The 26,980-nt window shown below is 43.5% G+C and overlaps 4 protein-coding genes across 14 annotated transcripts in view; 3 read left to right on the forward strand and 1 right to left on the reverse strand.

Annotated features, from left to right (window-relative positions):
- Positions 1-3,581: 3,581 nt before the first annotated feature.
- LOC107219004 (histidine-rich glycoprotein) lies at positions 3,582-7,326 on the forward strand. Its single transcript, XM_015657062.2, has 4 exons — positions 3,582-3,646; positions 4,989-5,058; positions 5,376-5,585; positions 6,671-7,326. Exons 1-4 carry the CDS (start codon positions 3,638-3,640, stop codon positions 6,835-6,837), a joined length of 456 nt encoding a protein of 151 aa, XP_015512548.1. The 5' UTR covers positions 3,582-3,637; the 3' UTR covers positions 6,838-7,326.
- Positions 7,327-8,993: 1,667 nt separating this feature from the next.
- On the forward strand, positions 8,994-10,141 carry LOC107218995 (cuticle protein 7). Its single transcript, XM_015657050.2, has 3 exons — positions 8,994-9,080; positions 9,163-9,400; positions 9,765-10,141. Exons 1-3 carry the CDS (start codon positions 9,069-9,071, stop codon positions 9,929-9,931), a joined length of 417 nt encoding a protein of 138 aa, XP_015512536.1. The 5' UTR covers positions 8,994-9,068; the 3' UTR covers positions 9,932-10,141.
- Positions 10,142-11,492: 1,351 nt separating this feature from the next.
- LOC107218940 (kin of IRRE-like protein 1) overlaps positions 11,493-26,980 on the reverse strand; it is a 139,614-nt gene continuing 124,126 nt past the window's right edge. For 8 of the 9 annotated variants that reach the window (XM_046742530.1, XM_046742531.1, XM_046742529.1 and 5 more), the window contains 5 exons: positions 19,827-20,020; positions 17,280-17,514; positions 16,750-16,877; positions 14,162-14,333; positions 11,493-13,477 (listed from right to left, as the gene is read on the reverse strand). In XM_046742530.1, coding sequence (XP_046598486.1) covers positions 13,380-13,477; positions 14,162-14,333; positions 16,750-16,877; positions 17,280-17,514; positions 19,827-20,000 — 807 coding nt within the window. In that variant the 5' untranslated portion in view covers positions 20,001-20,020 and the 3' untranslated portion in view covers positions 11,493-13,379. Of the gene's footprint in view, positions 13,478-14,161; positions 14,334-16,749; positions 16,878-17,279; positions 17,515-19,826; positions 20,021-21,010; positions 21,246-26,980 lie in introns of those variants that run through there. The other variant, XM_046742527.1, reaches the window with a different exon arrangement.
- LOC107219113 lies at positions 25,887-26,517 on the forward strand. 3 transcript variants are annotated; one of them, XM_015657210.2, is made up of 3 exons: positions 25,887-26,047; positions 26,143-26,337; positions 26,495-26,517. In XM_015657210.2, exons 1-3 carry the CDS (start codon positions 25,942-25,944, stop codon positions 26,500-26,502), a joined length of 309 nt encoding a protein of 102 aa, XP_015512696.1. In that variant the 5' UTR covers positions 25,887-25,941; the 3' UTR covers positions 26,503-26,517. The 3 variants fall into 3 exon arrangements, with proteins under 3 accessions (XP_015512696.1, XP_046598491.1, XP_015512688.1); XM_046742535.1 differs by having other exon boundaries at positions 26,143-26,350; positions 26,495-26,513; XM_015657202.2 differs by lacking the exon at positions 26,495-26,517 and having other exon boundaries at positions 26,143-26,414.

Below are 26,980 nucleotides of genomic sequence, written 5' to 3' on the forward strand. Positions count from 1 at the left end.
AGTTGCGCCAGATCAATACACTCGGCGTATATAAATGGGGGGATCGCTGTGTCCAGGCGACGTTGCACGCTCTCGGGGGTGGAGGATGAAGGTGGGACAGTGATTTTATTCGAGATTACATAAAGGGAATAAAGACACTTTTACGATCGGTTTTAATATTTCAATATTTACCCAGCAGTAACAGCGGCTGCTTTTTTACTCTCCTTTAATATCTCTTTTACGCAGGTACACGGCGCGGACGCATACATTCGACACACGAAGGCTGAATAAAATATCCGAAGCCAGCCGCGCCTCCGTCTAACCATGTAACTGAATTTCAACAACATACGCCGGCGGTCGGCTCGCTTTCAAATTTCGATACACCCATTTATATCAGCGTTCAATTGCCTCGGTCGCTCGTTAACGATTTCGTTGCTTAACCGTGTACATTTTTTTTTTGTATTTTACGAAATTTAACGCTTGACTGAACAGCCAAGATTTCCCCTGCGCCCCGGCGTGATGATAAGTATCGTAAAAGAGTGACGGAAAGTTAACGAGTCGAAGCGTGGAAAAATCTGCGACGAAAATTGCATTCGTCGATTCCTAGTCGTCATTCATACGACGCGAAATACCCTTCCCCATGATTAATAAAACATATATGTTGAATATGAGAAACGTCGGAGCGCGCCTTCGGCTGGAAATTCCGCTGATTGTGAGGCAAATACCGGCCGTGGATAGACGGGAGGAAATTGAGAATAAATGGAAAAAGAATATATCGCGGGATTCCGCGGCGGTACATGGAACGCCTTGGCGTATACGTACACACCTGTACGTATGTGAAACCTTTCCTCAGGTTTTCCGCACCATAAATTCCAACCGGTCTTATATACCAAACCGAGAAATAACATTACGGACACACGAATGCAGGTCTCGTAAAGCACGCTTCGCGTCCACCCGCAACCCCTTCTCGTTCACGTACGAGCATGCAGACCGCGGCCGATGCATTGACACGCGAATACGTAGACGTGCGCACAGGTGGAAAATCAGCGATGCAAGTTTGCCCGGTAAACTGCGGTGCAATGGATGTGCCGTGCAAATGCGCCCCCGTTTCGCCCTTCCCGTCCCATTAAGTCTTATGGCTATTACGGATCGAAATTAGCTTAGCTAGTCGCGGTTCCGTCGATCTACTGCCGAGTAGAAGAAGCGGACTCGACGGTTTCGCAGCATACTTTTAAAATCGATGGCTAATCGTTTCTGCCCACATTAATCAATCCCGCGGGAGAGAAATCCGACAGGAGTTATATTCTCGGCTGTATTAAGGAAATATTACATCAAGACTGAGCAGGAGAGATACTAGCTCCTTGGGGATCCGAGGATTAGCGCTTGGAAAACTGACTTATCGATGATCCTCAGCACCCCTTCGTCATCTCGCGCCATTTTTCTCAAAGCTTATACATGTATATATATATATGTACGCGAACAGTGAGGAAATTACGTGTCTGAAAATACGAGTGACAACTCTGGGTAATTTTCGATTGTTCAGACGTGCGTTCGGCTTTTTGTGTCACGGGTTTATAAAAGTTTCGTTCTGTTTTTAAACACGAGGAATACATTTGACGGTTCTGAAGTTGATTCACTTCGTGCGTGAATAATTTCTTTCCAATTTCAAAGCGGCAGAAGGAATAGGAGAAGAAAAAAAAACGACGTAATGAATTGTAAGCAGTACCACCTACTGCAATTGCTACGCCGATTATTATTCATGTATGGAAAAATAAGCACGGCAAACGTTCTTTGTACCACGGTAACGAAGGAAGGAAATTTTCAGAGTGAAACGGAGCCCCTGAAAATAAAACGGGAATCATTGATTTTTGCAGAATCAATTTCAACCAGTGTGGACTGAAAGGTATACGAGATGAAGCTCATTCGGCGTTACAAATGTCATTTTTCAACTCTTGACTTTGTTTCGACGAAAGCACTAATCGTTTTCATCATTGATTTATGCGAAGGGAAATACTTCGGTAGCCGTAAATTTAATTAGCAGCTGGTATTTGATATGCGTGAGTTCGAGGGTGAAAACAACCCCTAGATCATTGTGTAAATTGACGCGTGCCATAGAAGTGAAGCGTTAAGATTTCGTCGATATATTTCGGTATTTTTGCAGCTCGTGATTGTTACAAAAAAAAAAAAAAAAACACAACATAGCACCTTGCTCTGGGGAAGGGAAGCGAATAAAGTTCGGCCTTTTCTCCTACCTATAATACGTGGTTAAATCTCTTTCGTGCTGCCGGATCGAACAGACCAAGCGTGACTTTAAGCTTTCAGGAATTTTTTTTTATTATTATTTTGGATTTTCTATTTTCTCATATTTTATTCCTTGTACGTGTCGGGCGATTTATCTTATGTACACAGTGTGAAAAAGAGTCGAGGGATAAAAAAATACATACCTTCCTCGGAGACTCGTAGCTTATAGACACGTACGCTCGACCAGGTCCGATAGTGCGAGCCTTTGTGCTTCAATTCCTTTGGCAGATAATTTTTTCCGTTTTTTTTTTCTTCACTTTTTTCACGTACACAGAAGTCGAATACATGACACGTTAAATAAACACCGTGCAGTCACGCCTCAATGGTGCTTTCTTCCACGTGCAGACAAGAAAGTAGCATTCTCTGGGTATAAGAAAGAACAAGACGATTGCGCAACCTGCGTTACTGGAATTATATCGTTAACCGTTAAAACCAAAAGTTCGCCGGAGATAATATAGTGTATTGTTGGCGAATGAGCGGACTTTGTAGAAGTTCGGTATGCTTATACCGACTGGTACAGTGATTCAACACTATGGTGCAGATTGCCTAACGTCGATGGCTTTGTTTTATAATTCAGAGAACTGTGAAGTAGTTACCGAACAGAATGGGAATTGATATTACGAGACGATTGGTTAAGCCTGTTACAATGCGGTAGGGAGGATCCAAGCCTGGAACCGAAATTGATATTGCTATCTATATACCTGTAAGCCACCCGACGTATCGTATTCTAACAGATATTGACAGAAGTTTAAATGGGGAAAGTTAAGTTCAATGGGGGTACAGCTATTTTGAGAAACCACTCTTAACCCCGGTTGAATCCCGCGGGCTAAAACGAAACACGAATCGGTGTCGACGAACAAACTCGATCGTCGATGGGATATACACGATGAAAAGCCACGCATTCAATTTTCCCCCTCGAGTTTCGATCCCGATTCAATTTTCATTCAATCTCCTCTTTCTTCCCGATTCTCCAGGTCTAAATTGACCGGCTAACGAGTCAGTTGGTCTTAACACCTATGCAGGTCCTCGGTATGAAAGGTGAGAAGTATTTTAAACGTTTATCGATTTGGTACGGCTCTTGGTTCGACGGGTTGGCGGTTAGGTCAAGCACCGCTAACAACTCGGAATGAATTCAATCACAGAAGTTGGAGTTATGCAATAAATATTTGCGGTACGATTCACTGCTACGAAAGCGAGTATAATGGTCAATAAGTCAGTAATTAGACTTCTGACAAATGAAGAGAATAAAACCGCTGATGGTATAATTAACAGTTCACGAAACGATGCGGAAGTCTGGGTATAAAACGGTTAACTTTAGCAGTGGATTCGATCAGTCGGCGTTTCGACGGCGAGTAAGATGATTAAGGTACATACCTCCTTAATCATTAAACCTCAAGCATTAATCCACCATCAATTTTGCCAATTTCGTACATCAAAATTTTGTAAAAAGTTGTTATTGTGACGAAGATCAGTGACCCATGGATTTCGGCGCCAGTTTTTTCTTCTCTCGTAGATTCTTTGTTGCGTATTGACGTCTGCACGTGCGACGTTTTCCAAAAAAACTTTACCAGGCTTCTGTTATAGTATCCGAAAGTTGTTTGGCTTTCCCTAGTCAATTGTGTAGCCAGTCAATGGACTTTGTGCCCGACAAGAATAAAAAAGGAAGAACGAAAGGAAAATAAAATAAAGTAGAATACGTCGATAGTAAACGTCAACTCGCGTATCATCCTTTTTCACAGAGAAGCCCTTGTAACAGCCGGTAGAAATTTTCCTGCACGGTGGTTTGCCGGGTTTCGATTTGGTCCCTCGGTTGGCTTTTTCGCAAAGGGCATTTTCAGACCCAGACGCAATTTTACACCGTCTGCAGAACTAATTTTATTCCTTTATTTTTTTTCTTTAATCTCAACCTTACCTACATTTCCGAACTTTTTGTACCAATTTATGTTTGCTACTGAGTTTATCCTACCACCATTGCTACTTCTTTCTTAATCACTCAGCGAATTGTATAATAGAAACGAAGTTTTGAAACGGTAATCGTACAGCGTATACATATACACTGAATGTCTACATACCCTTAACGAAAACTCGACGTTGCCTATTGGGCAGGATAATCACTGCTGGTGCAAAAAGCTGCCTCGATCGATGAACGAATGAGCGAGAGAGTAGCTTTTTTACTTCGGTGTTTTTTCACGTGGTCTTTTTTGGCTCATGAAGCCGATCCGTTTAGCTACGACTCTGCCTGCATCTGAAACAATCCCAACCCTTCCCTTACCCATTTAATCCGCCCCATTGTACAGAACAGTACTGAAACCAAACCTGCCTAACTTAATCCACCCCATTCTAACTAATATAACCAAACCTAATCTGACCTGGTCTAACTTTGCCCAGCGTTCCTATTGTGCCTTCTTCACCTGACACGTGTTACCATCCACCCGGAACCCTGATACATCCGAGTCTCGCTTCACCTCCGCTTCGCGCGAACACCGGTTCCTGAAATAATGTTAAATTTGTCAAAATTTAATTTATTTGGGAGTTGACAATTCGTTTATCCTTGCATTCCCTCCTCTCTTCTTCCCTCTCTCTTTTTCTTTCCAGAGAGAATTCCAAATTATTTATGACATTCGCGATCCTCTAACCGCTGGCACATTGATCCCGAGAAATTTGCAGAGCATTATGTCACCTCCACTGAGCAGAAACTGTGGTTACAGGTACTGACGGTGTTGTTGATCGTCCAGTTGGGTGGCGAGATCCTTTGCTACCCGGGAGGCCATCATGGAGGTATGAAAAATATCGTAAAATCGAACGGTGTGTGAGTATAAGATGGACTAGGATAAAGAATTGGTGAATTTTCTAACAGTCCATCGGTACGAGGCTAGAGAGAAGGAGACAGTATCGTAAAATGTATCCCCGGGCTTGGCTTAGTCGGCGGAGAAATTTTACGACGTCGAACCGCGGTGCAGATACCCTGCACACCAATCCGCTCGTTGTCTTTCTCTCCGGACTCGCAGCGTCCCTCGGGAACCAAAACCCAGACTGTGTACCTTGTTCGATCAGTTATTTACCCGGTATTTTATATTATTCATACTACTCTCCAGGCGATGGTGGCGGTGGACACGGACACGGACACGCTCATTCCTACCAACACTTCCACGGACCAGTGGTTGGGCACGGGCAAGAGGTCTCGTGGAAGGACAAACATGGACACCATCACACCGACTACGTAGCTCATCCGAAGTACGAGTTCGACTACGGAGTGTCCGACCATCACACACATGACAAGAAGCATCATAAGGAGCATAGAGACGGTAACGGTTCGGCTTGGAATAGCGATAATAGACCGGGAAGTGTGTGTCTACGGTTATCGATTGGCTCATGCGGAAGCAGAGGGTTTTCGAAGCCGCGTGGTCGCGGGCTTCTTTTCGTATAATGTTGCGAACTTTCCCGGATTAAGACGAGCCATACCCCGATTCACGGGGGATAATAGTTCCAGGCATTTCTTTGATTGGTATATCAGTGCCACTTCCCTAGCTGGCGGTATAAACGACCCTCTTTTGATGATTAAAATTACGGCCTCTTGGCTCATTCTTCGTAACGATCACCGACCAACGGCACGGTTTACGAGGTGTCGTTTGCCCGTCGATCTAGACGACGAATTTATTTCTTAGATAAACTTCTACGGGTCTCCATGGCAATTGAAATGACAGGATGGGAGCGTCCAGTACGTACGTTTACCGTCGAGAGGAAACTAGAAAACGCTAAAGGACCTTGGGCTTGAAGATCTCGCGCGTTTAATTTGTCAAAATGCAGCGTAAGGCATAATCCAGACTAGGGATAGCTAGACCGTTTTATCATCCATTTGAGGTGGAATAATCCAGGGTATCACCATCACTGGCGCATAAAGAGTTTTGCAGAGGGATTCCCTATTTCTTCAAAAAAAGCCCGATTTTATGCCACGTCTTTCGGCCCCCCTCGTATCGATCGTCAGTAGGAGAGCTCAAGCTCTCTTCAACTGGCTCTAATTTATAGTAATGTCTCTGGCAGGTCGCTAGCTTAGAGGGCTTTCTGGCTGGTAGGATGGAGAGAAGTGAAGGCGAGGGGTGCACCGGTGAAGTGGCAGGGTTTAGAAAAAGGGGAGAAAAAAGAGTGGAAGAGAAAGAGAGAGAGAGAGAGAGAGGGAGAAAAAGAGGCGAAAAAAAGCTCCAAGAAAGTGTGAGCCGTTTCAATGATTCAGGCGAATACTTTGCGGGCACCCTCTCCCAAGACGCCCGTGCAGCCTACTCTATACCGAAGGGGGGTTACGTATGGTTGACGACGTCTCGGGGGTTCCGGGAATGCCCTGGGGCTGCTTCTTCTCCCTAATCCATCTTACACTACCTCAATCTTTTTCCAGGGAAAAAAGTCACCGGCGAGTACAGCGTCCACGAGCCGGGCGGCAACGTGAGGACTGTCCACTATCACGCTGACCATCACGGAGGCTTCCACGCCGTCGTCCATAACAGCGGTGGCAATGATCACTCCGGGGGTGGACACCACGGTGGTCATGAGCACGGACACTGAGGAGAAGTCGGAGGTGGCGAACTCGGACACGGATACTAATATAAGTCACCCTGCGGACCACGTACATGGAGAAATGGCTATCTGACGGAGAAGATGAGTTCCGTGTCACCGCCGTGTCTTTGCCGAGGATTTTCTTACCAAAGTGGTAGATATGTGACTGGGGAATAGCTACGGGACGTCACGGTGAGGCCCGCGGGCCTTTGGCAACCTCCTGGATCACGGACGTACATCATGCTCCTTGCAGACGCTGTACTTAGCTCATTTATCGCAGCTAATCTTTTCTTTCTTTCTCTCTCCCTCTCTCTCTCTCCATGAATTCCGGTTCGACTGGATCAGACTCTATTGATCTACCGTGTCTATTGGTTTAATCCACCTCACTGATAATATACCGCTGTCTAGATGTGTAATCAACCGTTAGTTTTATCCCGTTTGTCGCATTTATGTTTTCCTCTCTATGGACAATAATAAAACTAGTATCATTACGACGAATCCACACACTGTTGCTTTAGTATTTTGGTATCCATTACCCGCTGATTGTACTTTTAGTTCCGCTCCAGCCATATACTTCTTGATTATTGATTCGTGAACATGTTACGTAATCCGGTCGTTGAGCTGGACGATAATAGGTAATGTCGAAAAAAAGAACGTGCGATTGCCTAGACTTCATGCTATAGAACCGTGACATGTGGGTACTTAAGGGGAATAAAATGTACTTGCCGCAAAATCCTAGCCGATCGACTGCAGTCCAGTATTAATACTATATGTTATACGGTTATACGGTTATCCGAACAAACCAAACTAAGCAGAATTTATTGCGGAGAGGATCATCTCTTTTTCCAACATCACTCACGATGTAACTTGTATCGGAATGATGCTGCAGAATTCTTTCAGACAACGTGGCTGAAGAGGAGCTAGTAATGGTGGGTGCAAAAAGCGCGTCGAGTATTATCGAGGCTGCCGTTGATCGGTATGTCTGAGAACGAGAGAGATGCTTTCACGCGGAAAGCATAAGCTGACTGGCGATGTTTTATACAGGGATTATGTGATATTCGCGCTAGTTTTCTCTCCTCATCTTTATCTCATTTCTTCATAGCCTTAGATGGGTTCTTTGCCTAGACTACAGGGAATTTTTTGATTTTCTCATAACTATTTTGCGCAATTATCAGACTCAGTCAAGTGAAAACATCACCACTTTCAGACCGTCGACGAAGAAAACAATCGTACGGTTGGTCTCGACACTAACGATAAATAATAAATAACAGCCTCTCATTATTTTACCATCAGGATCAAGCGACCACGGTAAGTCGATTGCTTCAACAGCCATGAAAATCGTTGGGAATTATCGCTACCTGTCATCACCACCCATTATCATAACCCATTATCGCAAATGATACGTTACGATTATTATCGCACGGAGTATCATGATCACTGTAAAAAGGCTAATCGATCGTAACGAAGTTATGCGGGTCAGTCCTGTGCAGTGCGTTCGACGTATGAGCACTGTCGAAAAATGTGAAAGATATTTGTGGAATCATTAACCCGAGAACGAGCGATTTCCCCTTTTTACAGTCACCCACGTCCTTGTTTTCAATTATTTCACTATGCATGCAATTGCGTTGCTCACTAAAGCAAGCGGATTACAAATTATTCACGCTTCGATCAACTTTTACTAGGTCAAGCACCGCAAATCTTTGCGCGAAAAATGACCGCTGCTAATGCTGGAATTAAGAGAAATCAAAACTTCGAAAACAAGATCAAGTCAAAGTCTAAAAGATACAATGATGAACATCGAAGAGTGAACCGGACCGATTTTTGTTTTCGTTGAACATTGCTGTTTGCAAAATTCTGTCACACATTTCGACATGTCTCTAACGAGACACGTATCTTCCGCATATCATAGAAGTCACTAATTCCAGTCCAACTATCCACGGTTAGTCTCCGATCTCTTGTAAAGTCTGGTCGATCGTGTCTTGATTGGCAAATGCAGTTTCACGTGTGTACAACACTGTTGTAAGTGGAACGCATAGGAAAGCAGTGAGCACGTTATAGATATGTCTAAAGAAGTGTTTTTGCGAGTGGCACAGAGCTCGCAACTTGTGTCAGGGTATTAGATAACAACGTAATGTCGAAATCACGGGGGCAAAACACAACGGTAGCCGAGGTATATAACGCGGGGGCCTTGTCAGTTTGGTATCATTGATCCGACCAACGCTTGTCTCATACACATCAGCATGGCATTCAAGGTAGGTCCGGTGGTGCAGCGTTAATCGAGACCCGAAGTGTCCCGGCAGTAGCGATAATCGTGAAATTTTTCACACCCCTCAGTTCGTCGCGGTTCTCGCCTTCGTGGCGCTCGCCCAAGTCCAGCTGAGTTTTGCCGGGCACGCTCACAGCTTCGCCCACTATCACGGACCCGTCGAAGGTCCCCACCAGGAAGTGAGCTACCACGACAAGCACGGTCATCACCACGTCGATTACGTCGCGCATCCGAAGTACGAGTTTTCTTACGGAGTGGAGGACCATCACACCGGCGATTACCACGGACAAAAGGAGCACAGAGACGGTAAGCCGTAAACTTCACCAGCCCCTCGAATACCTACAATTCGAAGATACGCGATAGAGCAAAGACACGTTTCCTCAACTCCCACTTCCGCCCGGTTAAAGTCTGTTCCCCATTACGGTTTCCTTAGGTCTGAACTAACCTATATCGCACGTACCTTTTTTCCCCCTTCCTTTGTTTTCCCAGGGGCGGTTATTCCGCTCCCAATGACTTCTCCAACTCGCTTCGCAAAGCGTATTCGGCCGCCGGGCGGCGAAGAAAGGGGGAAATAAAGAGCTCGGTAGACGTGTATAAAGAGGGAGGAGAGCATCGGGCGAATCTCTGACGGGAAAAATTGACTCACTTTACCTTCCGTATGTATATACAGGAAAGAACGCCGCCGGTGAATACACCCTCCACGAGCCAGGCGGCAACGTGAGGACCGTCAAGTACCACGCCGACCCTCACGGTGGGTTCCACGCCATCGTCCACAACAGCGGTGGCAACGACCACTCCGGAGGGACTTACGGTGGTCATGGACACGGTCACCACTAAAACTTCCCACCTCTCGCAAGCTCCTTCACCGAGTACAAAGACCTCCTGCGACACTGGATACCTTATCGTACGTCGCGGCACGCTCCCACGGCCCACGGTCATGTTGTTGTTAAGTTTGAACCCCTCTATTCTCCCTGCAACTTTGCAGCCTTGTACCATATGTGAACTCTTTTAATATTCCTCTTTCGTTGAATAAATATTCCAAGTAAACACAAGTATTTACCTCTACGCACGTGAACGCATATTTGTTAAATCGTAATCTAGACGTTGCTAGCAGCAGCAAGGATCGGTCGGATTTGATCCAACTTCGTTCAATATACAGCCACCGCGTAGGTACGCAACGCGCGTATTGCGCACGATGTTTGCCTTTCACGAGAAAAGAATTTAATCTGTGTGTTCGAATTTCCGTGTAGTACGCAGATATAAGGACCGGCGAGGTTTGACGTTTTTTTTTTCTCAGACAATGTCCCACCGCGGCAGCAATAAGCTTCGTTTCAAGGCGTTCTGTGCGATATTTGATTCGGTTGCGGCGATGCCTGACGAAATTTTCATTCGGGCTTAACTTAATACAATCGTCTCTCTTCTTCTCGGAAATACTTTTATTTTCCGTCATTCTTTCCGTCTCCCCGGAGATCTTTTTTCCCCACCGTCTTCCACAGACCGACATCCGACACCTTCGCCACGGTTTCCTTATTTTTTCCTTTCTTCCGTACCTTCTTTCTTCACCTCTCCTCGGTCAGTGCAGTTCTTTCCTCCTCAAACCACAGGCTACTAGCTCGCGTCAAAGCAAAAGAAGCTTAGTGAATTTGCCACCGGAGTCGTTTATTTTCACGCCTTGGCTTCGCCTCCGTGATTCGTCATTCGACGCGTACACAGCTGCAAATCCCTGCTCCGGTTTCTCTCACGGTGCGCATCGTGGTCTGACAAGTATAAGAAAACACCTAGAAATGACTATTGGCAAAAGGGGTAAAAGAAGAAAACGTCACGTCGATACGTCGGCACGTAAACCTTATTACATCCATGCCTGGCAGTGTCTGTTATACCTGTACGTATGAGGTACACCTACCGATGGATGACTCGTCGGATATGGACGAATGGCAGCGGCATCAAGAGGGTGGCGGATGAATATCAATTTACGCTGGCTTTCGGCTCAATGGATCCGCGGTGTTTAATACCTTGAACGCAAAGTCCAGCGTATTGGGTCACGTACGTACGCGCAGGACCGAGAGCTGTCCCCGCAGCTTTTACTGCGAAACACAAATTGAATTTCCCCGCTCTCGTATAGCGGATACGGCCTTATTTTATTCCATTCAGAGGACCATTCAACGCCACTGAGTACCGAACGTTACACCGTACATCTGCCCTGCGTTTTCCATCCTACTAGTACGTAAAGCCAAGTTTTGTTACCTCAGAGATGAACAATAACCTGAGGGGCACGGTTATTTACAACGAGAACATGATTTTCCGGTTTATTTTTTTTTTACCTTTCGCAGAGACTTCGCACGTATGTAAATTACAAATACAAACAATTTATCGATTTTTTATTTTTTATTTACAAAATTTCACGTTGTTGGATACAGGTTTTTTGTTTTCTTATTGTACAAGTATATTTATACGTATCGACGGCCAAACGAACGGAGCGTCCCAATTGCAACTCTTGAATAAAACGATTTTGCAAAGAAAAAACAAATGTACGGTATCGATTAACTTTTGATATCTTTTCCGTATCTTTTCGAGTTATGAACTGTTCAAACAGTTAAAGAAACAATATATATGTATATATACATATATCTAAAAAATGTAAGTATAAACGCTAGTGGGTATTAAGTAAGCCTGCACCTGGAATGAAATCGTCGATATCGCACGAATTTGAACGGGGAAAATGGTATAAGAAAAAAGCAGAGTAAAAATGATGGAACGGGGGAACAAAAAAGAGGAGGAGAAGAATACCTGCTCAATGGCTGCGTGAGACCTTGAAGATCGCTAACAGGGTGAACGTAAATGGTGATATTTTTTATTCAAATTCCTTGGGGGAAGAGGAGGCGAAGATTTAGTCAAATTTAAAAGCGTACATTCCGTGACGCGACGAAACGAGCCTTACCTCGGTCCGCAATATTTCAGATTGTAGATTGGGGGAGTAGCGGGTTTGCCCGCCTCTGATCCTGCACACCTCGGCACTTCGACTAATATCATAGCTGCTTATGAATAAAATTAAAATAAACACTTGTGTATAATATGAGCAGTTATAACTGTATACATACACACATATACGTATAGGAGGGGAGATTAATTTTCATATCAATTAATTATAGTACGTTCGCAAGGTCGGGCATCGCGAAGTTTCTTCATATTTTTTACGCCTATCTTTTTACTTCGTGTGTAATATCGAATTTTTAAAATAGCCGAGAATAAAAGGTACATGCGTCAAGCTAATTATTATCCGTAATTAAATTTTCTTCTTTTCCTCGGGCGAGGCGATGGGGCTGGTGCACAGGCCCTGAAGCTTATATCACTTAGCGAAGAACAAATTGTTCCCGGTAGGTCGTGCGTGAGAAAAAAAGGGGAAAAAAGAATAGAAGAAGAAGGAGGAGGAGAGAAAAAAGTAATTTTATTTTCTTTCTTCTTCTCTTACTCCCGCTCTCTGTTATCGCGCTGCTCGCGCCGAGCTGCAGGTTCTCGAAAAGAAAAAAAAGAGTTCTATCGCGAGGAAGGCGAACAATTTGTTTGCGTTTGGAGAATCCTATATAAGGGATCGAATCCGTTTCAACATTTTCAACGCGTCGGGCCAAACCCGTAGTGACCAGGTGATATCTGCACGTGCGGGAAAGACGCGCAAATCTATATCTATTCGCGAGGTTTACTACATGGGGCGATGAATAAAAACGAGAGGAATAATTGAGCGGGATGAAAATGTATACCTGTAATATAGGTATAGAAAGAAAATTAAAACGGGAAAGAGCGAAGGAAGAGAGGAAGAGAAGTTTGAAAAAAATTCCAAGAGCTTTCTCACCGTGAGTGCGACGGAAAATGTGTATATATATATATATATGTATATATACGCTAACGAATTACGGCGATTCTTTTTGAAAGTTGTGCAAAAAGCTACTATGTAGTTCGGAGAGAAAGGACCTCCTTAATTAACGGAGACACTTTAATTACCTCGGCGGCTCGGCGCCCTGCAGCACCAGACTTTCCGTTTGTCCTCAACGATTTGTCCATCCGCGACATCACAGAATTCGTTGAGGAAATTTTTTTCCTCCTCTTTTTACTTCAGTTTCTGCTTGGCGAGAATTAAAGAGCGAGACAGACGCGAATTGCGAAAGAAACGTAAGGAAAAGTAATCGGCGAAAATTATTCGTTTCTCCAAAAATATCAAACTTTTGAAAGGGACACTCCGGACGAGCTGCATTCACGTCTACGTGTTATCCTGGGAAAAGATCGGCGGTTTTTAGCTGAACCCGTTGCTGGAAGATGACAGTACAATTAGCAGGAGACTTAAAACGGGGACGGCAGCACCGCCGGTCTGCATCGCTTCCAGGCGTTCGCCTGAAAGTAGAAAGAAAATTGGATACAAAACAAGAAAGGAAGAGAAAAAAAAAAAAAAAATGACAAGTAAGAAAAAAATACACTCGAGACGCGGGACAGTACCACGGTGCTTTTTTTTTGCAAAAAACGGAAACGCTCCGTCGACGAATCGGACTTCCATTACGCCTAATAGCCTCTGAGAAATGTTTTTATTTAGGTCCCGCGAAGCTGCGAAGAAGAAGCGGAAATGAAGAAAGAGGATCGCAGGTGCGTGCTTTCCGCTAATCGCTGATCTACTCGCAAAAACGAATGGCTGTCAGACTAATTTCACTCTTTTATACATATTAGGGGAAATTTTTCGACGTCTATCTCTTTTTCCAGCCACGCGGATCTTTCGACGATATTAAGGTATATTATAACTGCGAAGGTGAAACAGTTTCACCGTCCGGCAAATCGTTGGAGAAATTTCAAATTGACTGAAAATTAATTGTTGAATGAAAAGTGCTTCGGATTAGTATCGGTTTTCCACTCTGCATTAATGTACCTGCCCTCGAGGCCACTTTCCGCGATTCGATAACGAGATATATCCGAACGCAGCTTCAATTTGAACGAGCAGTCAACTAATCGGGGGTAAAATGTTTTTGATTTAAATTGTCAAATCAAACTATCAACAAAAAAGAGAAAGCGTTGATAGACCTGGTTTACCGTTCAAAACGTGAACGCGGACACTCGCTTTCTTCGAGTTGCTGGGCCTGCAGCTGTATTCACCGGAATCTTCCTGGTCAGTTGATTTTATCAAAAGTCTCGACGTCGTCACTTCGTTTTCCCTCTCCGTGTAAACGAATTTCCGGCTATTTGGACTGTCGTAGTTCAACACCTGAAGAGAAATAAGTAAAACAAATTTCGATATGTCGTGAGAATTCACAATCGTTCACTCATACCGTATTCTTAACACGAACTGCAATTTTTTTGCTACTCATCCCAACGATTAGTTTCAGAATTGCTGCCGTATTTTCTCCGCATCACAAAACTGGAGTGAAATTATTTCCTCCGTTGATTTGTTGGAATAAATAATTCTGCACGAGCAACAAATGTTAAATGTCAAGGTTAAAGCGATTCGTTTCTTTTTGAGCACGTATCATTACATATGTCTCATAAAAAAGAAGATTTAGATTTACTGAATGCTGAATTATTCTTATTTGCAAGAAATTCGTTGCGAAAAACTGTCCTCAATTTCCTGATTCTTCCAGACCACAAAACTTCGGATTTTCCACATTTTACCCCGACCCTGGAACGTGCCTCGCACAGTTATCGTCTGTAATATCCGTATGCAATTCGATACTCATGCCTGCTTGACAGAGGAACGTGTTCTAGCGTTTCTCTAACCGTGACCGAGTGAAACTGCAATCAATTTTATCCGTTGCACGGAAGAGAACGGGGCGGCAATGCAATACCCAGGAAGTGTTGCTAAAAGAGAAACGGAAGCGCGCGTAGAGAACAATAAGCGTCTGCGATCCATCGCAGTTGTGTGCATTACTTTCATCTTCGCGCACCGATCGTTAAGCCGATCGTTCCTAGACGTGAACAAGCGACACTCTTGTCGAACAAATGTATTATACTAGGCTGAGTTTGAATAGCGTCTATCCTAGAATCAAGTTTCAGCATCATTTGCCACTCGTGAAATCCGATACGAAATATTCGAACCTCCGTAACTCGCGATAAATGTACCGTGTATGCTTGTTCGAAAATGGTTAGAAATTTTTTTAGAGATCGCATATTGTATTCGCAATATAAATGAATGCAATTTGCGAAACAATCTTGTCGGTGAGCCTCAGACTGAAATTATTTCCTTCGTCTAAGGAAATCTTTACACGATACGACGATGTATTCGCAATTTTCCATCTGTAATTATACGTCGGAATTACAGTGATACGTATACTTGAAAAGAAAGTTTCGAGGGAAAAACAAACTAACAAAGGAATGAAAATAATTACTGCCTCAATGTGTATCGATCGTTTCCTATCTAACGCAAACTGTTGTATCAGAGCTTAGCCGGCAGGCTGGTTGAAAATTGAGCACGAGAAATCCGAGATTGAGACCGAGTGGGTTGGAGAGTAAATATTGATCAGAATGATGGGATGAAATTTACGTCCACGATGAAGTTGGATGAAATAAAATTTTTTCATCTATCCTCGCGGAGAGTACGCGTCAGCGTGTTCGTGTGTTGGTGATATATAACATATACCTATATTATAAATGCAAATAAATCTGTATAAAATTTGCCTCGAAAAAAATTAATTTGTAATCATTCTGAAAATTTGTATATTTTGTTCCACGTTACACTTGGAAAATTAATTACACGTCATAGCTTTTGCGTCACAACCGTGAGGGCAATAAAAATGTTGAACGAAAAAAGATTTCGCACACGTGAAAAAAGAATGTCAAGAAAGACGATATGAAAAAAATTGAAATAAAACCATCAACGACGGTATATTACCATAACCATTAAAACTCAAAGGGTCTCTGATCTTCGCGAAGGTTGTATAAGGTGGATAAGAAAAAATATGGTAGGATCGTAGAGAAAAATGTTGAAATTATTTCTTTCTTGAAACGTGCAGCAAAACTGGTAGCTACATCCGATCTTCCGTACACCGCAAAGATTACATGGCCGGCTCTCAAAGTAATCCAAGACAGAGAATATCCAATGGTAAGCCTCGTCGTGCGTAAAGAAGGGCGAGTGAATAAATGAATGAATGAATGATGAAATAAATACTTCCTTCCAAATCAAGAACAGAACGATAAGGTTTATCAATATTCGCATATAATACGGATAACCGTGGAGACGTTTTAAAAAATTCGCATAAATATGCGAAAGTTGTAATGTTTCAACGAATTATTGATGCGGAATTCCTTTGAGTGGTTCGGACTCGAATTCTCAAGGGACAAACCCAGGATTCTAAGATACCGGTGAACCTCCGGCAGAAATTGTCACGAATTCCATTACAGGTGCGGGTTATATGCCGGTTGAATATCCGTGTATAGGAAATTCTTGGCAAAGCGACTGCATTGTCGTGAGACGCGTACGTGCCGTTCGCCGGAACAGGAAGACGTTTCGCTCAATCGTATTGCATAGATTGATACAAAGCTGTGGCGTATAGCGTCGCGCTTCGTTGATATATCTACAGGTACGCGAGCTCGACGATGTATTATATGCCCTATGCATCCGCCGAGTAACAGGATTGCATCGCATCACTGATTCACCTCAGTCGTATACCCAAGTATAGTGTATTTACCTTTTGATTGTAATACCAGAAAATGTATTCCAGCGGTTCGGGGCTCAACTCGATGACGCAGGTGAGATTCAACGTGCTACCGGCATCGACGTAGAGGTCCGGACCACTCAGTATCCTCGCCATCGGAACTGTAAGGACAGAGATTCAGAGCTCCGAACGTCGGGTGGGAAACGTTTGGTGAAAAAAGTATCATCGATCATTTAGCAAAGTCCCGTAAAGAAGGAAGCGGACAGGGGGCGCGGGCTAGGATGATAAAATTATTTGAAGTGGAGTACATACACGGTTATACACTATACACCCATAAACCATTAACACTTCATAGGCCGGGAAATAACGGCGAGATTGCCTTGCCTTAAGGCTCGTAAAAAGTTGGAAGCTTCACTGAGTTATTTCTCGTGTCAGCCATGTACCGGACTTTCAATGAGAGATTAACACCCACGCTACATCTACGTCATGCGGCATGAAACTTTTGAATTATTCGAGACGTACAAAGGTAGCTTTATCCGCCGACGAAAAACGTACAATCTCACCTACAACGCTCAGCCGAAAGGCGTGAGAAGTGACCGGTGCAGTTGACAACTGGCACTCGTAGATACCCGAGTCCCTTTCCTGGACCCATTTTATGCAAAGGGTCCATTCTGACCAGGACTTTCCTCCGGATCCGGTCGCCAGCGGCCTGTGCAGCGCCTGGAATCGCTGGTCACTCGTGTAGGTGTAAGTCCCGGTGGTCAGGATGTGGATGTCCCTGTGCCGCACCCAGGAAACCTGGAGCAAGGGGAGCGGAAAACGGGGTAAGAATCAGGCCCGGGTTCATTAGTCATTGGCGCCTGTTGGCGCCTTCGAGCTGCAGTTGTAAATTCTTGAGTAACGATAATTTCCCGAGGTTCTCTTCCCCCCTTCCGCCCCTTGTTCCCGGATAACATTAGGGCTTTGGTAACCTGCCAGGAAACATCTGCCAACGTTTGCTGCACCGATCAGTTGCGCGGGTGTCTCTGACCACTCGCCGTTCCGCGCACGTAATTCGCGATTCCATCGCTATCCCGACGAAAAATCAGCACGCGTGTTTCTGCGTGATAATCAACCGATTTCACATCGTCAACCTCACGTGAATCTGCCTACCGCTTCTTTGCTGTTTTCATTTCCGGACGGTATAATTGACTGAAACGATGGTACGATTCGGACGAATATTTTATGTGGCTATCGGGCCTGCGTCTCGGAACTTATAATTCGCGAGATTCGTGAAAAATTGGCAAACGTTGTTTTGGAATTTTGATTGCTATTATTCATATATATATATATATATATATATATATATATATTGTAAATTTTTGTTTGTTTTTGGACTCCGAAAGGACATTTATCAACGCATTTCGCGGCGAGAATTTTTCGTCCGCTATATGTATGCTCCAGGTAACCGAGACCTTACAGACTCCACTTATTTTCGTTATATCTCATGCTTGTACGACGGCTGTGTAGTCTGGACGATACATTGGAAAGAATGTCTCACTAGATCGCGATGCGATAAGTGTGAAAAATAGAGCGAGATTCTTGCCCCTTGACACGCGAATTTGTTACATCTGTTTCGTTCTCTATATCTGATCTTCAGAAGATTGAGGGAATACCCGAATTTAGAAAATCTGTCTTGTTTACGTTTTTCTTGCAGTAAAAAACCTTTTCTAAATCCTGAAGAATCGCGAAATAAAATTCGTCACTCGACGGTAATTCGAAAGTAGCGAGTTTTTAAATTTTACGATTAAAACCCGTGTAGATGGAGATGTTCGCAAGCACAGTACTCAGACACCTATATAGATTAATATACCGGCACTTGGAGATTACGGACCGAAGGAAAGTTCTCTTAAATATCGCGTTATGATCTTGAAACTTTTTGGAAATAAAAATGAGGTGGTAAGCGGCTGCAAAGCTCGACTTAATTGAATTATTTATACGAAAAACGTTACGGCCGAGAAAAGATATAATATTAAACGAATTATATACGTACGTAGTATTTGAAAAGGAGATAATATTCGTCGGTCAGAAAGTTCGTATCTCACGATATTCGTAACGTAAGCCTGAATAATAATAAATATATTTCCCATCACAATTCGCCGTACAGTCGATACGTCGTGACTAAAATTTTCCGACCTCCCGATCCGAGCCCCGCGTTTACGTATATAGTTTGAAAAAGTGAATAGAGTAAAAATATTCGTGCGGTTGGCGTTGCAGAGGGGTGCATTACCGTTCTGGCCGAAGTCCAACTTGGTCCGAACACGGAATCTCCGATAGTAGATAAGGGAACGGCCCGAGGGTGAATTCAGACGGCACACCCCTTAGATAAACACACATGCATGGGCAATGGGGATTGGGAAGCGAGAGCGAGAGGCGGGCAAAGCTTCCCGCCAGATTTACTAGTGGAGGAAATTTCACTATCGCGATTCCCACGTTTCATCCCAACGTATCTCTTCTCCGAGTGCGGTATACCTGTATGCACTTGGTAGGTAGGTATACGTAAGGCACAGGCACAAACATGTACCTAACCAATGTGAAAACCTCGGCAAACTTTTCAATTCAGACCGGTACCGTAATCCTTTCGTCAGTTTTGGGCAGTCGCTCTCACTCTCTCTCTCTCTTTCTCCCTTTCTTTCTCTCAGACAAACCAACCGATCCCCCTCGTCGGAAGACATTTCACTGACTTTAATTAGTCAAGGTGAAACGAGCCTAGAATTTCAAGGAACGGCCCATATCCGACTTAAGAATCTAATTTCTTATTCTCCTTTTTACCCTCTTCGCGTTCAATGTTGAAACTTTGAATCGTTTGCTCTTTCGTGAAATTCAATCCTGGATCATGTACCGTTTCACCTTTTTCGCATATCCCTCCCCCCCCCTGCCCCGGCCAAAAAAAAAAAAACAGAAAAAGAGGATAATGGATATCCACATATCTAAACTTAAGTCACATGGTTCAAGAAAAGAGTATCTGAAGAATTGTTATTTCAAGAAGAATGACTTAAAACTTTGCATAACTCAAGAAATAAATAGCTATGAAAAAATACTCTAGCACTCTTGATGAGAATTACACTGACCGTTCTGTTGCCCAGGTTTTTTATCCGACAGGTGAGATAGGCGGTTTGGCCAGCGAGGCTGGTAACGTTGGTGACGACGTCTAGGTCGAATTCGGGCTCGAAGCTCCTCTCCGGGTTCTTTCGAAAATCGTTCGACGACGACAAATGTTGTTCTCCGCCGCGTATCACGGTCATCGTGTCTGCGCAGAGGCAACCTGAAATATCGTACAATCTTTGTCCTCCGCGACCCAAGCCCGGCTTATCCCAAAACACAAGAAAGGAATTCAGTGCACGACCGGAACGGCGCGGGCAAGCTTATTTCCGCTGGTCACTGTACTTTAATAACGAATTGATGCCCGCGTGTCCCTGCGGCTATAGGCGGCGCGGCGGTACATTTTGTCGTACCGTAAGCCGCCTGCGTAAAAACACGCACAATTCGCAAACTGAGTGCTTCTCGAAATTAGTATAATCGAATAATTTCTATTGTTATTTTAAAGCTGGCAGGTATGCTAGAATATTTCTCTGAATGAACACAATGAACCTTATCGCACGTGAAAATTTTTGAAACCTCCCTGACCTTCAACCCTTGAAACGTTTCACGCAATATCCTGTCGCCGAAACGTGTTGCCATAAAAAATACAATAAACATACGTTTCAACCACCGTAAGTTGAAATTGCGATTTTTCCACACCGTGAGAGTAGGGAATAAAATAAAATAAAATGAAATGAAATGAAAATCAAAATTGCGTAATGTTGCGTTTGGGGTTAAAACGAGCGGCAAATCGTCGAGTCGGACTTTTTTGCCGGTGTACCTACATATACCTATACGTTATACACGGACGATTGTAAGAATAAGGCGAAGTGTGCAGAGCATCACGAAGAACCTGAGAGAACGATTATACGACACGTGCCAGCCTATCGACGAAAATTATCATATTGTGAAAATCTGATATACATATACACAATATGGAACCATGCATAGAATATGGAATCGAAAACAGCCAAGGGTCTTGCGATAGAATTTGATGGAACGCAACAGCTGAAATACGTTGTAATGATTTTACTAAAGAAAATCTGTACAGCAAGCTGACCTCGACGTGTTTCACGTACGTTTGCTGACAGAAAAAATTTTAATACCGTAGCACGCGGTTAGCGGCACAGCTTTTTACGAAGAGCTTGACGGAACGTTTACAGGATCGAATTACCTCGTCCGAAGTCAAGTTGGGGAACTGTCCCGGAAAAGTAGATTGAAACCTCGATACTTGTGTGAATAACAAATGACCGGCGTTTCCTTTTAATCAATCGCAAACTTCTAAGATATATCATTGTAATCTTCACACGATTCACTGCCCAAAACCTACGTATAGAAGTTCGTTTATCTCTTGGGTTCTAATTTTGCACGACTACCGCCGCAATTCGGTTCACAGCGTCGTCGAATCAGCCTACCTAAAACAACGAAAATTTCTTCATTTTTTCTTACGAATGCATACGTTATGATAATGAATCGGAAACTGCGATAAGCGTGGATAACCGGCGTGTCTGATTGCCTGCAGGGGTAGGCAAAAGGACGAGCGGAGTTCCGAAGGTTCGAGCCCCGGTTCGATCCAAATTCGGCTGGGTTAAGTAGGGCGGGGAAGACCTCGGGGGGCACTTGAGCCACTTGACGCGTTTCCCGATTGGTTAACATCGGGTGTTTCCCTTGAAGCGAATTTTCCGGCGGGATAGGCGAACGCGGGGGGCGGCGGTTAGACTGTTTTGCTTGCGGAGATCCCGCCGACTGGATGCGACACGGGTACAACGTGTATAAGCAGTCGGGAGTTCGGGGGTTCTGGGAGCTTAAATTACCCCCAGGGAGGCTTCGCCATTTTCACACTGTAAAGAGGAGGAAGTGAATGTACGTGGGAACCCATGCCGAGATTCCCCAGAGCCATTCCGAAAGAGGAGGAAGAAGAACGTATCTATGAAGAAAGCTCCTCGCGAAGTGAAAATTTTCATTCGGGTAGATGCGCGAATCGCTCGAGAATTAGGCGAAAGATTTGAAAATCGTTACGCATTATTGTCCACTTGTATATCACAATATGTCCGACTTGAATATATTACAAATTGTTTAAGGTAATCAGGAGACTTCAAGGGATAAGCTTATACAGACAATCCGACTTTGGTAGGGGGCGGAGAAAGAGTTGAAATACGAGGTGATTAGTCGAGGACATAGAGTCGCGGTCCCGGTGCTGAGGCAAAAAAACCGCGGCCGCGGTTACAACGCACATTTCTCCGACAGAAGGACCGGCAAAAGTTCGCTTCAAAGCTGTCGCAAGTCACCCTGATAAGCCAAACTTTCTTGATTTTCGCTATTGTCTATCTGCTGCCGCAAGTTAAGCTCTTCGCCGTCCCCGCATCCCACACCCTTCCATCCGCTCCCGATTCCACAACCGTAACGCGCCAGTTTCGGGGACGATTTTTTTCCTCTTCTCCTTAAACTAATTACACTCGTCTCGGAGATTCTTGTTGGATTAAATCCAACGCAGAATCGAGCCAAAGCGGCGACGGCCAAGGACTAGAAAGGTCGAAGAAGGGATGTATAGACACATACGTGCGTGTACGTATGTCCGTTGGAATTCCACCGGCAAATTGGACACGAGATGGAATTACTACTCTTTCGGGTCTGTGTTTATACGGCTCGGGAAAACTTTCATTTACACCGATGCTGCCGGAAAGCGAAGGGATGTAAGAGCGATACTTTGGTAACTCGGCTTACCGGGGGATTTTTTAGTTCCTTCTTCGTATTCTCATTCATTTTTTATACGAAAAGCATGAACTGTGGTTTCGATAGCCGTTACTTAAAGGCCGTTATTGGACCGGGGACCGCACAGGGTGCAAAAATAGAGCCGCGGATGTTGGCGAGGGAACGAACTTTTACTCACTTTCTTTGAAAAGTAAAGACGCGGAGTGCCTTTATGCCGAAACTTGCAGGTTTAAACTTTGGAAAAGTTGAAAACCTTGGGTTAAAATCTCTTATACGTAGATAGGTAACCGAGATATACAACGATGATGTTATCTCACAGTTCACACTCCGATAGCCTTATTTTCGTTGTACCCGTTGCGAATACGTGAAACTTGCTATTTCACGTAATAGTCAATCATCCCAGAGAAACGAGAGGGATGATAAAAAGAACTCGTTTCATGCGAGCTCGTGTACGCGTCAGAGTTTTTCTCTTTTGTAGCAGACGAAAAATAAATAAGAAGGAGAAGCGGAATAAAAGACGGGGGGAAAAAAAAATTAACGTAACGTGTAACGGTAATCCCATTCAGGTCTTTCTTCAGAGGTTAGCGTATGAGCATGTAAGCACACTTCATGCGTCCATAATACGCAAGTGAGCATGTGCGAACTGACAAAGCGCTCACTTAACGTATTTCTAGCAAGTTTTTGAGCTGGAAAAGCTCTGAATTAGTCGACTTCTAGCGTCGAATAGCTGGCTCACCAACTCCGGCTTCTCTATCCTCCTTACAATCCCCTTTGACTGGCGTTCGCCAAGAGCGAAAAAAGAGAAGAGAAACCTGATTCATCCGCCTACGTATACATGCCCTGCACCCCGACGCTTCTCCTCGGTTTAAACCCTCGCTATTACTCTAGCTTCAAAAATTTGGTTATAGGCACGTAGCTGTAACGGTTGAAGTAAAGTTCATTTGTTATAGTAGGTACCTTGAAAAATTCTGTAAAACAGGCATCGTTAAAAAAGTGTTCGAATATTGTTGGAATGATGAAAAACGAGGTACGCGTAACCATTTTGCGCTATTGTCGATCCTTTTTTGCTAATTGCAACGCAAAATCAGTTTGTGAGTTTACTCTACTTGTTTAGTTAAACAAGGCTTTAACGTCAATTTATTCTTGCACAAGCATTAAATTTTCGCAACAGGTACAAGAAAATATAGTAACAGTGATCGTAATGAGAAAGAATAGTAACGGATACTAGACTTTCCGGTAACAGCTAGAAAACTAATTTTCATTTTCTACCTAGAACTATATTTTTCGATTGTGGTAAAAAATGAAAATAATTAAGGACCGAGCGGTAACCGGAACTAAAAATTTCTCGCAATGCATTTATTTCTACCCTCGATTTTTTTTCGAGATTAAACTGTGGGGCCATAATTAGCCAAGCGTTTTAACGGATAATGAGAATCTCGAAGCTCGCACTGCTCCGAACGTTCCGACATTCCAGTCACGTAACTTGACACCGTGGACCAGCCTCGCTGTTGACAGCCCTCCAACGCACAATGGGCCAATCAACGTCGCGTTAATCTCCAAGGTAGCTTGATATATAAATTTAATCTTGGTTGACAACAGATCGATTCTGGATCGGTTGCCGGTTACGTGAGACTCTGCATTGAACGGCGAATGGACACCGAGGAAAGGACCCGGTGGTTGGACACGCGAGCGAAGATTGAAACGTGGAAAATCACGTTAATGAATAATTCATCTCTCTAGTGGCTCTGGGGCTAATCTGGATTCATAGTGATAGCCAACATTTGTTACCGCACCGGTCTCTAGTTGAACTGCTGGACTTGCTTCTTAGTTGTAATTGAGTACCGGTGTAAATTGGATTCATCCAGCTTGTGAAACCGTTTTAGAATTACACGTGAACGAGATTTCAAGTCACATGGCTCGAGCGTACAAGTGATATTTCGATTAATTTGTCAGACACATCTCAAGTCGAAAGTGTCTCGCTCAATTTCCCCTCACGTTTTTCCCCTATTCTTAGTGATCGGTTTGAATTTCATACGAAGAATGAAAATGCTGCGCAACAAAGGTTCGTACATTTAGCCGAGTGTTCCGTCGATTGTGATTTATGTCCAATCGTAAAGCGTGAAGTACATTTCGCATCCGCTGCAAACCCATATCCATTACTCAATCGTCCATGTCTAAAGGAATAGAATGGAAGGAAAGGAATTTCACGTGTATTCAATGGGAGAAAAAATGTTCAAAATACGAAAACAAACGATGCACGTTTTACCTTTATATGTTACGCGTAATATCCAGCTTTCAAATGTACAATTTATACCAAATTCCCTTTTTCTTCTTGCTATAATAATTTATTTCAGTGAGTATCCAACACTCGGCCAATAACTCGTATGTAAAAAAAAAAAAAATACAGGGATTTCAGAGAAGTTTGACCACTCTCTGACGTCACAAAGCAATGCATTTTTTTTAACTCTGGTTCAGTCGCTACTAAACCAACGATCATTACGCGTAGTGATAAGATTCACATTATACAACTGCGTGAGGAATACACGCACATTTTGGAGTAATAACATAGATTATTTCAGTTTATATAGCCTTCGTCGAAATTACAGACAAGCCAAACAGGATAAAAATACTAATTATCATGTTATGCGAACTATAAGGAAAAAATACAGACCATTAAGAGAAAAAGAATATCGGACTGTTGCATCACTTCTTGTTAGTTACAAGAAACGATAATCACTGTGAAAGTGAGGTCGTACAGAATACTCCGAACATCCAGAACGGCATTCAAGATATTCCGACAAGAAGAAAACTGCCGAAGACATTTACTCGCTTGGTTACAAATAACTATATTGGTACGAAAGAAAGGTTAGTTTACATGAACTCTCCATGCAGGTAATAGTGTCTTGTTAGCGTCTTCGATGATTAAAACTTCGTCGAGAGAGCCGTCTTAGACACGTCTTTCTTCGCACGGTAATCAACAGGAGACTTCTCATTATTGTGAGACGTTAACAAAGTCAGGAGAGAATGACCCTTCACCAAAGAGCACACACTCAGATTACGCGAATACTCAATGCAGCGATTGCATTGCAACATTAGCAAGTACGGGAATGGTAATGTACTGCACCAAAGTAGGAATTCCAGGAATAATCACGACGATAAAAATATTCGTGGAACTGGCTCATGTTTCATTACGATAAAAATTATAGACCTGAAAACAATATTAAATTTATTTTTTCCAAGTGAGATTCCATGAATGTATCCTCGATATGCATGTACACGAATAAATCACGCGGGTTGTCTTATCACGTGAGCGTCTTGGTTTACTATAAAGTCAAGCAGAACTGCTACGCGTAGTTAGTTTTCCTCCGAGGAGATAAACGTTTCACTTCGAAAATGTCCGTGGCACTTAGAATGCTGTTTTTGCAGCTAGTCTGCATTTTGGTTGTTTCGGTGACGTCGAATTATCAGGGACCGTATCATTCCTCGTCGGTCACAACGAGTACGTAGAAACAAATTCAGTAGACTGAAAATATTTTAAATTGAAACAGGAAAAGACTCTGGGGATAAAAATTATAACTTCACATCTAATTTCAGCCATTAGTTTACCGGCGGGCTATGTTCACTATCCGACCGTAAGTTCAGCCTACAAAATACATCAGGATGGACTCAGTTGGAGTAACGCAAAGGATGCTTGCATTGCCGAGGGAGGTCGCCTCGCCGTGATTGACACGCATGAAAAAGTTGGATTGGTAAATGGGATCAGGGATCCAAGCTCCAATGTGTGGGGAGGTATTGAGAAAAAGTATGACGACTGGGTTACTGCCGACACACGTATCATACCGTACATCTGAATATAGTTTTGCAATAAATTTTCACGATGAGAAGTTGAAGTAGAGAGAGCGACTAACCAACGTGGAGAAAAAATTAACTGATGCGTGTTATTCAGTTAATTAGAAGCACGTCTGTTGGATCTACCGTGGGGACCGAATCAGCCTGAGGGCTTCGGAGATTGTGTTGCCACGAAGGAAAGTGGCACAGGACTGAAAAACAGGCTTGTGTTTCTGACCGGAACCCTACGTTTGCAAAATTCCTACAGCAACAGAAGTGCCGCAGAATAATCAGTATCAGCAACGATTAAAAAACGGGCATTACATTCCCTAGCTATCGACTAAGAGAACGGCCATAACTCGAGAGCTTTTCGGCCTTGCCAACGAATAGATATAGTTCTTCAATCATTGTGTAATTTATGTACTTGTTGATAAATGATACAATAGACATTTCAAATAAAATCAAGCTGCTAAATTCACGAACTTGTGCCACGTGTATCCTCGTATCATTCTCGAGACGAGCTCTTGATCTTTGAAACATGGATGTATGAAAGATGTATGACGGCACAGTGGTCGAGATTATCTCTCGAGTGGAACATTGAATC

Source organism: Neodiprion lecontei, chromosome 6 (genome assembly GCF_021901455.1).
Source record: "Neodiprion lecontei isolate iyNeoLeco1 chromosome 6, iyNeoLeco1.1, whole genome shotgun sequence".
NCBI classification, from domain to species: domain Eukaryota; kingdom Metazoa; phylum Arthropoda; class Insecta; order Hymenoptera; family Diprionidae; genus Neodiprion; species Neodiprion lecontei.

What these genes read in the sequence shown, in the direction of transcription:
- LOC107219004 (XM_015657062.2), top strand. An exon ending in CCCGGGAGGCCATCATGGAG is followed by an intron (nt 5,059 to 5,375) that starts GTATGAAAAATA and finishes ACTACTCTCCAG; the next exon opens with GCGATGGTGGCGGTGGACAC. An exon ending in TCATAAGGAGCATAGAGACG is followed by an intron (nt 5,586 to 6,670) that starts GTAACGGTTCGG and finishes ATCTTTTTCCAG; the next exon opens with GGAAAAAAGTCACCGGCGAG.
- LOC107218995 (XM_015657050.2), top strand. An exon ending in ACAAAAGGAGCACAGAGACG is followed by an intron (nt 9,401 to 9,764) that starts GTAAGCCGTAAA and finishes ATGTATATACAG; the next exon opens with GAAAGAACGCCGCCGGTGAA.
- LOC107219113 (XM_015657202.2), top strand. Translation starts at nt 25,942, where the DNA reads ATGTCCGTGGCACTTAGAATGCTGTTTTTGCAGCTAGTCTGCATTTTG. An exon ending in TTCCTCGTCGGTCACAACGA is followed by an intron (nt 26,048 to 26,142) that starts GTACGTAGAAAC and finishes ATCTAATTTCAG; the next exon opens with CCATTAGTTTACCGGCGGGC.